Source organism: Saccostrea echinata, unplaced genomic scaffold, assembly GCF_033153115.1.
Source record: "Saccostrea echinata isolate AGI-Se365-2 ecotype Australia unplaced genomic scaffold, CSIRO_AGI_Sech_v1 ptg000029l, whole genome shotgun sequence".
Taxonomy (NCBI): domain Eukaryota; kingdom Metazoa; phylum Mollusca; class Bivalvia; order Ostreida; family Ostreidae; genus Saccostrea; species Saccostrea echinata.
Window position 1 is genome coordinate 18,238,355 of NW_026889778.1, and position 12,369 is coordinate 18,250,723.

At 35.1% G+C, this 12,369-nt stretch overlaps 1 protein-coding gene across 13 annotated transcripts in view; it reads left to right on the plus strand.

Annotated features, from left to right (window-relative positions):
- The window catches only part of LOC133195675 (filamin-A-like), a 57,222-nt gene continuing 44,853 nt past the window's right edge, over positions 1 to 12,369 (plus strand). For 5 of the 13 annotated variants that reach the window (XM_061331577.1, XM_061331575.1, XM_061331574.1 and 2 more), the window contains exon 1: positions 4 to 511. In XM_061331577.1, coding sequence (XP_061187561.1) covers positions 172 to 511 — 340 coding nt within the window. In that variant the 5' untranslated portion in view covers positions 4 to 171. Of the gene's footprint in view, positions 512 to 12,369 lie in introns of all 13 variants that reach the window. The other 8 variants (XM_061331569.1, XM_061331570.1, XM_061331572.1 and 5 more) reach the window with 4 other exon arrangements.

Sequence of the window (12,369 nt, forward strand, 5' to 3'; positions counted from 1 at the left end):
CTAGTTTGGAATAACTCGGTGTGAGAATACGAGATTAAGAGCTTTCGTGCCTACACGTAAAACTGAGAAAATATACATTTATATACATTCACAAATTCAATTGAACTGATTCATAAACTCTTAGTACGCTAAAACCACTCGACCGTGTCAGACTAGTATAAAAGCGACACCATGGCCGATAGCGAGTCACACTTGCTCGGAGACGAAGAGGACGAGGAAATGCCTCTCACTGAACGCGACCTAGCGGACGACGCGCAATGGAAGTTAATTCAGAAAAATACCTTCACCAGGTGGGCTAACGAACACCTGAAAACTGTTAATAAGGTCATTAACAACTTAGAAACGGATTTTTCCGATGGATTACGATTAATTGCATTAGTGGAGGTTTTATCAGGCAAAAAATTCAAGCATGTCAACAAGCGACCTAATTTCAGAACCCAAAAATTGGAAAATGTTACCATGGTGCTGGAATTTTTGGAGAGGGATGAGGGAATCCGAATCGTCAACATAGGTAAGTACTGTGTCATTTTATGCATGTTGGATGAAAAAAAACGAGGTCACGAATGACATTAGCCAGAGAATCGTCAAAGTGAAAGCGAAAGGTGAATACGTTCATAACGGCCACATGTGTTTTCAGGTGCAAAATGGAAGGTGTTATATCTATGCAAGGTTTTCATTTTGAGGAATTGGAGGGTTTTTAGTAGGCAAAACTTTTTATGTGTGTATTGTCACTAGCATGCACGTGTGCAAGAACCCGGGAAAATAAAAACGTAAACAAACATGGCGATCGTCAGTCCAATACACACCTGTTGGATTACGCACACACCTGTAAAACCGGCTTTGTCAACTGTTTACCTGTCTTAGGAGTGTAAATCCTTCACAAACAGTTTAATGGCTAAAACATATTTCTCTAATCCAAGCCCAAGAATCCTATTTCAGAATTATTAATTACCATCACAAATATTATTATAAGAAATTTAATATGTGTCGAAAGTAAAGAAGTGGGCGTTGCCCTCCCAAAAATTCAAATAGGTTTCTTTTGTTTGCACATATGAATGATAGAGTAGGGGAGGGGTCTTAGTTACTCAAGAATGAAGGATAACTTATGTTTTGCAACCCCCATCAATAGAAAAAACTCTGATAACATTGATCCCCCTAACATTTCAGCAGTCCATTTTCACTTATTATATAACAGTGCATATTACACCCACAGGTGACAGAGTTTAAGTAGGTCATAGCTGGTTTACTGCCCAGTAGCCTATTAATTAGCAGGCATTCCTTTATATCTTGTGTGTGTCACATAATTAAAAGGAGTCACTCAATGAACACGTTTAGCTGACCCTACCCATGCACATTGTTTACTGATTTAATTTCATGCTGGACAAACAGGATTCACATCAGGAGATGAGATTAGCCAGGATGTTTCTGGTGTTAAATTTGACCACTTGGTGGGGTGGGTGGGGACTTGACCAGTGGATCTTACACACAACATGGGATTTACCCCCTAGAGGTTAAAACTTAAGATTTTCAGCTTGCCAGATACCCTTAATTGGTAAATAAACTAATTGTGACCCTGTGAAATCACCCTTTGTTGTTGAAAACAATCTGAATGGACATAAAGCAAGGCTGACTTGTTTAGCAGCAGGGTAGGGGAGAAAGGAACAGACATTTGATTAATTAATGCAAGATCATGGGCAGAAAAATGGATATGCATACAGTTAGCATTTATTCAGTAATCACACTGCATTGAAATCAGGCAGCCAGGTGTAAGTTTCAGAGGGAGGGGGGAGGGGAGTGGTAGGGGGTCTTTATGATGTTGATCAACCACCCACCCCCACCTCCTCCCCAACTACACACATCAACAGAACAAAGCACATATCATCACAATGGGATGTTAAGGAAGAATTAACAATATTCAGTTTCTCAATCATTATTAGTGGTCCATATAAACACTTTGTTCATGATAAAATAGGGGAAAATGTACTTAATGGAGATTTTAGAGTAAAGTGCTTCATGGAAATTGAAGCAACAAGGAACAAGCTGATTCGTTTGATCTGATTTAATGCCTTTGTAATTCTGTTTCCCCTTTTGGGATATGTATTTATAGTTATATTACAATGCTGTCATGCTATAAAAAAATCGTGGGAATTCAGACACAAATTCACATTTGGTTTGATACCTTATATGGTCACAGCAAGAGTAGATTGGAACTTGACTGTAATTCGCTGAGTTTTGCACGCTAGTAATTTAGTAGATATATCATTCCATCAAAATGTTTTACTGAATATGTCCTGGGGATATGTATACTGATAGGTAAAACATCAAAATACAAAGGTTTCCTTTTATTCAGCATTTTCTTGTGTTATCTATCTTTTTTAACTTCACTAACTTTCAATTATAGTAGTTGTAAACATGAAAACAGACGCTCAAGGTGTCTCAGAAGCTTTGAAAAAAACAAGCATATTTTCTTCTGTCTCTTTTGACTTAAGAATGTTGTAAGTTGATTTACACCTTTTAAAAATTTGACCTGAAGGTTTTTGACTTTTACCTATCTTTTTGAAATTCTGACCTGCAGATAACTGACACCAATTAACTCAATGTATATGGATGTATATGTAAAACTTGCAGGTTATTTGGCAATTCTTCATTTCTTCCTAACTATTCCTCTCTGCTATAGTGATATTCGATAAGATATGAAACCTGTATGAGCCATGATATGCCATGTAAGGTTGTCAAAAGTGTGTTTAATTGGCCCAATGTTTCAATGAAATGCTAAAATAACATGACACATTTTCACAGAAGCTTTTCATTCACAGGCTGGGACCACCTAGGTACAAATGTCCTTTGCCAGCTTTAAATTTGCATAATAAAAATGTCATTAAAATTTTGAATTACCCTCTGAAGTGGTCTCAAAAGTTGTCATAGACTATAGGGTTAAAACCATGAATTACACAACTGTCTCCCAATGGTGGAGATCGAGCTATAATTACTGCTTCTCGGCAAAAGTGGTTTCTCATTGGTATTCAAAGAAATTAATATATATTGATCTCCTTCAACTCTATGCATACTATAAGTTTATTTAATCTATAAATCAAATGATCTCCATATGTTCAAAAATCAAGTGCTGTAAACATGATAAAGATTGATTAAAAAAAGAAAAACCAACATGCATGGTCATGAAAACTCTATATTTTCTTGGTAATTTTGTGATGCTGTCAATGTTATACGTTCTTGCTTATTTTTGGTGTAAAAATGATTTTGAAGCTTTCAATTTCATACCTGCAGATATTACATGTGCTCTAACTGTGATTGTGCAGAACTGCCACACTAATTAATATATAACAAAATATATAAACAACTAATATATAAGAACAATACATTTACAATTTGTATCTTCTTATTTTTTTAGCATTCAGTGATTTTTTTTTTTTGGTGATTTTGTTAAGCTGTCATGGTAATAACTACTTATTTTTAGAATAACACAGTGATTTGTAATTTGACCTTGGCCAGGATTATAGTGGTTTGTAAGCTCAGCTGGTTCCCGGCTCATAAAACACAAACAATAGCAGACATAACAGTAGGCCCTTCCTGTGTGTAATGTCTGTCCAGTCAGTGTACTGAACACAGATTATAGAGACTAACAGTTAAGAGGCTTGACTCCCTTAATCTTCAACAGAAGGGTCAATCCCAGATGTGTATAGCCAGATTTTCTTGTTACATTACCTTCTAAAGAAGACTATATTCATTCAAACATTTCCTAAATTTTTTTGCTTGAAATTGGCTCAGATTCATTGCTGCCGATTAAACTTAGAATATATCATATTGTCATAAAATTTATGACTTTAAAAAAATCAAAGAAACAGTCAACAGACACTGCAGAAGATAACAAACTTAAGATTGGGATGTCTTTATGCAGCTGGAAGGTGCAGATAAACCTATACACATATGCAGGGTTCATCAAGATGTCAAATGGATAAGACAGCATGCTCAGTCCTTAAAGAACCATGCATGCACTTTTTTGGCTAGACTGCATGGACTCAATAAATGATTTGTCTATTAATGTACAAAACCAAAGAGCTGCAGAATTTTGTCACTGTGTATTGGCCCACCAGTTTTGAAAGGGACAAACTGTCTTCAGAATGCAAGTTAAATGTTTAAAAAATTCAGAGAAATTAAATGTTCAACATTTTCAAAAGCAATTAAACATGTAATCCATGCTACTTAAGACTGTTACAAAAATGAGGCATTTTCAAATCTATTTCAAAGAAAGAAAGAAGTGCCATTTAAACTTTAAGTAAATTAAATGTTTCAAACACTTTCAAAGCCATTAAACTTTTGCTTGTTGTTAAAATTGACTGGCAAATTATCTAAATTAAACTTTAATATTGAAATTTGACAATGCCGTCTTTTTGCTGATAATTTTAAAAGGACAAGGAGATTTATTGAGCACTGAGTCGGATTACAGGTTAACCATTTCCCCAGCGGTACTGTTTACTTAAGATTTTGATATCTTTTTGCAAATTTGTGTCAAACACCACCTCATGTTTACGAAGATTCGTGTATAGTTGGACTGAGTCAACTTTTTGAAGAGTGAATAACTTTGTTGTTGTTATTTTCCTTATGACTTGTTTTCAATATTTGGATGTGAGTCACCTTAAATTATGTTTTAGGTAGCTCACCCATCCCAAGATAGATTCTTTGAAATATGAGTTCACAGTTTATGATAAAAAAAATGATGTTTTACACAGCAAATTTTTGACAAGGTCTGCATTATAAAATAGTGTTGTATGTTATTGATTTAATGCCTCGATGATTGATAATTCTGTATGGCACATTCAAAGAGACCATGGATGATTTATTGATCTGTTGAATTCAGAAAGATTTTTAGAGTGAATCTGTCTTTAATTCTTATCTTATGTTTAATAAATTACCTTTCAAATCTTGTGAAACTGCATAGGAAGCATTCAATGTTTAGAAATTTCTACAAGTGATCAAGCTAAAGAGGAGTGAAAATAAGGAGAGAAGGGAAAAATTGCTGAGTTAGCAAAACTCTTACTTGGAATCAATTACAGGTAGAAATGTCTTAGTTCAGATAAGCAAGATATGGATTTTAAAAACAGAATTGAAAAGTTGGCATGTTAAGCTAATTAGAAGTTGTAAGAAACTCATGCAATCAACCTCACTCTCAAATGATTCTTTAGAGGGCTGATGTATAAATCACTGATAAATTAATGGCGATAGTTGTGTAAATTATTTATTATTTATTAAAGTTGTGGTCCACTTCACAGAACATTAATTGGGATGCTCTTCCTTTTTTTTACCCACTGATCAATTTTATGTGAAACTTAGGTTCAAAGTCTCACTTTGTTCCTTTTTCCTCCATTAAAAACTTTAAAAAATTCACCACACAGGTACGATTTTCACATCACAGTGGGTCTTTTGACAGCTGCATCCTAAGTAAGCAATTGTAAGCCCTAGTGACCACGTTACCCAGGTGAAATGAAATTTCATATCCTGAAAAAATTACAGACATTACACAAACATTTGAGTGATTTAATGTTTACATAAGTTGAGAGAAGAATATAGGGGGTGCGTACTCTTATTAGGATTATATGCATGTCTGCAGTTAGCTTAGGATCATCCCTAACATATATTTTTATGCATGAATTATTTTTGGAAACCGAGAAAACAAAGCACTGAAAATCTATAGCCTTACTGTATATAGTATATCTGGGGGGTTACTCATTTTCTGGAGATTGAAAAAACAATAGTGAATGGGGGGGTAAGGGGGTGCAGACTCATGAGACATGCCATAATTCTCTGGGCTGTCAAAATCGACCCTATCAAATGTCGAGGGAACGAGTTGCCTGCTCAAACATGTGTTTTTTTAGTGTCTGCAGCTACTTAAAAACTTATCAGAGTTGATTGCTATATGTTTCATCAGCATGTTTCTATTAGGGAAGATCTTTGTGGCTTACTTGCCTGTGTCAGCTGCAAAAGAAAAAGTATGCAGTTCAATTTGGATATTTGATCATTAGCAGTTTAAATAAGTATGAAATGGGGGTTGAAGATGATTGGGGTAAGATGAAGATGAAAAGAATTGAGGGAAGACTACAAAGAAAAACAGTGGGTTATTGTGGTAACCTTCCATTAACTAAAAACTGTTGGCTCTTGTTGGCTTTTTGGGGCAATTAGTCACACTAATTCAATCAAGCATGATGAAGCATGATGTTCATAGAGATACACAGTGATATTGCACTTTCATTGATTGAGCTAACACACACTACTGTAAACAATGGGAATCACACACAAATCCCTCTGGGAACATTTTAGGAGGCAGCTGAAGAGATGATGCCTGTTGATTATCAGTGACTAATTGTCCAGATTGCTAATTAATTACCCCTCCTTGGTGAGTGGTGCCCCCCATGCCTCCTGGCTAGCTCAGCTGACAGAGTGGTGGCTCCCTCCGGTGCAGTTAACTGGGAATTTGTGGTATCTCACCCTATCTACTGAAGATTTGCTCTAATTATACTGCCCCCATGTATTATTCATCTAGTCTAGAATTTGTCCATCTGTTTCTGATGTTGGTTGGGCAGACAATGGCTGCATTATTTTTTACTTACTCATTGTAGATAAGGGCTTTCAGATTAAGGCATATTTATGCAGTTAACCTGGGCCAAGAATGCTAGGAAATGCAGTAGGAACAAAATTGCCAGACAAATTACCTTGTACCATGTTGAAAAAAAAAAAAAACTATTTAGGGAAAACCTGCTCCGTGTAATTTGCAAATCAACCCCCAAAAAACCTAAACCCTATTTCTGGATTTGTTCAACCTGTACCTTTCTAATTTAATGTAATTTTCCCAGCACTTGATCAATTTCATGGAGATAAATTTTGCAATTTGTTTAAGACCTTGTTTTAATGCCTGTGTAAGTATAACACACACATGGGGGATCTTTGAATTGATCTACCTTACAGTGCAGATAGGAACATTAGAATGCATTTAGCCACATAGTAATATCTGTTATCTCTCAGGAAGAAATAAAGACATATTATTAGACTGGTAGATGCTTGATGGGTATCTAGGCAAAGAATTATGTTCTTAGCTTGTCTGCATGTATCTGACCCTGTAAACAGTGTCGAGTCTTAGAGATTAAATGTACGTCTTGAACTGATCAAAAGAGAAGTGGTCGACCTCAAAATGTACATTTTGAAAACTGCAGAGTGCACCATATATACAGCTGAACCCGGAGAATGTTACTGTCAAACAAGACCATGAGTGGCCTCAGAGGGCATTTAATGGTACACTGGTTTGGGTCAAGAGCTGTCTGCATAGTATATAGTATTACATATGGTAAATTGAAAAGGTAGGGGGTGGGTATGGGGGAATGGGAGGTCAAACATATGAGAGATGAAATTTGTGAATGATGTAGTATCAGTGAAAATTGATTTATTTTTAGAAGCAAAAAAAAAAAACAAAAAAAAAACCAAAAAACAAACATTAAGCATAATTGGATATTTAGATGATAAGAAAAAATATTATACACATGCTGTTTTTGTCTGATAGCAATATTCAACCGGAACCAATTGCAAACTGTGCTCAAGCAGACAGTTTGAATGTCTGATGTAGGTATTGATAATTGATTAATATGCATAATATAAAAACATGATTTATATTTTCAATGAGGACAGCTTGCAATAGCAAAAAATAAATAATAAATAAAGCATAAAGATCATAAATTGCTATTTCCTTGCATTAATTCTACCTGTGTTGCCAGCATGATCGAATGCTGTTAAAATATTAGTCTTTATTGTCTATGTTGCAGATGTGCATGTATTACATAAACTTGCTGTAAATTTAACAAATAATAAATTGCACTAGGGCCTAATCAGAATGATATATTATGCCCTGTTCTTGCATTAGTTGTTAGATATTGATCTTAAATTCAAAATGCTTATATATGGTTTGAGTCTGGAAATAAAACATGTATTTGATAAGGAATAGGGTCATGTTACACTAGGCTTAGATCTGCAGAGTTTAATTTTGAATGCCCCTGGAAGTCCAAAATTTATTCAATTTCTAGGGCAGTATATGTGCATTTGCATAGTAAACTAATTATGCTTATGTGGACCATTATACCTGTATGTATAACCTGTCTGGTGGGATTCTTCACTTTTGTATAAGGTCACGAGCTAAGGTAAAATAAGGTGTCTTATTCAAAAATGAGGTCAAAGCAGTCCAAGATTTTACCTAAATTAAACACTGATGTCCCTCGAGTGTTTGAATAGGGATGTAGTGGTCTCAAAAGAGATTTTATTAATCCATAGATAGTCTTTGGTTATATTAGAGAAGTTGGACATATTTATGGGGTCTAGAAATTGATTAGCTGACACTGCCAGGGGATTAGGGAAAAATACACCCCCACCATATGATTACAAGAGGGCAGAATTTGACAGGTGACCTAGGTACTGGGATTTCTTTTTGGGCCACTTATTTGTATGCAAACATCAGTCGCCCACATGGTGCAGCTAGTGGTTAGACCTTAATATTGTGGTTTCTTCTTGAGTCACATAGTCAGTATTAGGATTGTCTTTTTCTTCATGGGTTTGAATTCCACTGCAGCAGAACATGGATACAATGTTTCTATGGATAAAACCATATAAACTGAGGTCCTGTACGTGACATAGAAGATGATATGGCACAAAAAGTTCCCTCACTGCTTGCTGAGTGCTACAGCAGCCTTCCTCAAGCAAGTCTGGTGGTGTCCCAGTTAACATCACTGCAATTAAACAAATAAAATTGTATCAGGAGAGCTGTGCATTTTCCAACAAATAGAAGGTGTTGGTAAAATTATGTCAGGTCAATTTTAAATTACACTTAAAAAGAAGATAAGTGGTGTGTTGCAGAATTTTTATAAGTTATTAATGTGTTGGTCAGTGAATGTCAAAAGTTGTTGGTATAGTCTAAGCACACTTGTACCCATGGTAAATGATTAAGTTGTAATAAACTACTTCTCTCAGCCTTTTTTTTCTTCCAAAACTTTTCACAATTATAATGAAAAACAACTGGTCCTTTGTTATGCAAACACTTTGTATGTTTTCACTGATTTTGTAAATCAGTCAGAAGCATTTACCATTGTTGTTGTCAGAGAAGTAATCAAGAAAAAAATCTAACGTACTGGAAGCTTTCAACTTCAGAAATCATTATATTAAGTTGTGTGCATGCCAAAAAAATGTTGGCTTTCAAAGTTCACTGACTTAATTGGAATATTGTTGAATATAAGAAATTGAAATTTTAAGCCTCAGAAGTTTTAATGTCCTTATGTTAGTCTGAGAGAAGAGATTTGAGAAGAAGACATTGTACATGTATTAAATGGAAGATGGTTGATATTTGAAGAATTAAAACAACCCAGTTCTTCTTTCAGCAAACATCATGGTATAGGTTGATGGTATGTTTTGCCTGAGCTTTGATCAAAAGTTGTATAGTGCTCTCCTTAGCAAATGATTGTTGAGGCAATAAACTACCTGAAAATCACTTGAATAAATGGCCAATGACCCAAATCTATCTGTAGATGCTCTCTGTTGATTGAACAAAGAATCAGCAGACATCCTAGGAGTTATTGAAAGGCTGGGCAACTTTTATCAGGGTAGATAACTCTCCATTCAAATCGATCACCCTATACACAAAATTGATGAACAACTTTGGACAGATAAGGCTACTGAATGGTTTTATAAAGCTGGACAGTGGGTGTTAGAGTGACATTTATGGTGTAGAGTTTGAGTAATTACTTTAGTCTGGGATATGAGTCAATATTGAGGACTGCAAAGTTTCACTTTGACCTGGAAGCTTAAGCTGAAAGATGGATGCAAGGATACAAATATTGACACAGCTACTGTTTACTATAAAGCTAATTAATTGATGTACCTCTCAATTATGGCAGTTGTTTATTTCAGTTTTGTGGCTTGTACCTGTTTGTAGAATGAAGTTGACCATTCCTCTTTAAAGTGCCACAGGGCAGTGTTATGTAATTCAGTGCGTAATTGATGTTTTGTTTAAAAAACACTCACTCGATTACATATTAAAAACAATTATGACATGAGTATGCCCTTCCTCTCAATTAAAAGCTTAGATGTACCTGGAAATTAAAATTAAGTAAATGATAACACCTGCTAAGTAAGAAAAAAGAAAATACCCATTGTCATTTGAAAAATTTCTATATACATGTATACATGTAATAACTATCAGTATAAAACTCGCCCATTCAATAAAGTACAGTGTAGGAACTCTGGGTTTATAAAACTACTGTAATATGTACATGTAACACCTACTGAGATCGAATTTCAAGAGTTTCAAGCACCTCACAAGGAGCTGATTTCCGGAATCTGCTGGTTTAAAAGTTCACCATGAAGTGTCTCGACTTCCCCTCCGTACCGTGGAGGAATGTGTTGACAATTGCAGAACATTCTCCCTCCTTATCAGTATATTGCTGATGTTTTGAGTATACTCGTAGATTAAACTCGAGTGTTGAGCTAATGCATGTGGTGGGTGGGAAGGTTATTCTGTATGAGTGGAAGGTTGTTGGGAGACTTTAAGAATATGAGGGGATTAGATTTAGAATATATAGTTGTCTGATAATGTGTCCATAATCACTCCATCTTGTAAACTCTTTATTGTAATTAATTAACTACATTTATTATGATTATTTTTCCTGTTAATATTATTTCTAAATACTTGAACATGTTAAATGCAAAGCAACATAAATTAAATTCTTTGATTTGAGAACAGTTTTGTTGTCTCACATCATGTTGGAGCATTTCTGGAATTTTAATCCCCTCACACTGCATATGAAAAACAGCAACTTGCAGGAATGTCAGATCCTAGGTACTGAAAACAAATGAGGGGGATGGCAAAATAAACATCTAGATACTACAAGTGATTCACCCGAAAACTTTGATGTTATTTTTTTTACTTTTTTATTTGGTACGTAAAGATAAGATTTCTCTCGGCCCACGTAAGAATACAGTTGTTGCCGATACCTTCGCGTACCTGTCCGCCTACACCAAAATTCTACCAAAATCGTATATTCATTTTTTTTTTTTTTTTTTTTTTTTTTTTTTTGATAAGGCATTCTTCTGTGTTGTAGAAATGTTTATGGTGAAACATCATGCAAGAATTTCATTCAAGTCTACTCTTAGATATGTAACATTATGATAATTATCTACCGTCATGCAAATTAAGTTTCAGGTTTGGTAATAACACTGTATGAGTCATCATTAGTAAAAGTTTTTTTGATTTAAAGGGAATTTTTAAGACATGGAATAAGAAGATAAACAGTGAAATTAAAATGGCATAAAATTTAAATTATTTTTTGGTTGAAAATCTAGATTTTTAGAAACAGGATAGAAATTTTTTCTGCCATGCTGTTGGATTAGACAGGCGAAGTGAATAAAATTTAAATTTAAGATTAAGCCTCAACCCCCCTTCCTCCCATTTGTCTTTGAGGCAGGCAGACTATATTTTTAAGTAACCTCATCATTTGTGTGATAATTGCATTCAAACAGGAAATTTTCAATGCACATATTGGCTGGTCCAGCTTGAAAAGTTGGTAGAAGTGAGATGTGTAAAATCGTTAATCCGTCAACCACTGGAGGTGTTTTTCCTGAAAGGTGTTAAATTATTTCTTCCCAGTAAACAAATAAAGGCCCGTCATGTAATCTATTTTGCTCAAAGCATATGCATACATTGATAGCTGTATACTCTAAGGTGAAAAGAATGACTGACCACATACCAAATAAATAATGGTCCTCATTAGTACCAGGTGGTCAGTTTGAGATGTGTATTTTATGTACCTTTGGTGGATGGTACCTTAGCTAGATTGCAGGTCGGCTGTTAGAGAGGCAGCCTTCTTGTATAGACAGGTAAAAATTAGCAGAATGATCAAAGAGTTAATTAGCTTCTGATTAACAGACCAGTAACTGACAGGAATGGGGGGGGGGACTTTCTCAAAACTCTTGATTTTGGATTGATCGAGACTTCCGTAGCCTGTGAGAGATTTGAAGGGGGGTTGGACCCATCTTTGAGGGAGGGGTGGGGGAAGGGGGGGGGGCATATGACATCTCCTATAATCGGCTGTATACCTTTGTATTATCTTTGTAACCCTCTAACCAGAAATCACTCCCAGAAACCTTCAAAATAAGTTAATTCTTTTGAAACATTTTCAGTTTGTATCATTGATGATTAAGGGACAAAGTAAATAGAACATATTTAATACATACATGCATGCATTTTGTAAGAACTCGGTGATATAATGTATTAAAATATATTGTCACATGTATGATAGAGAATGATATCATCTGAGTTTTTATCAA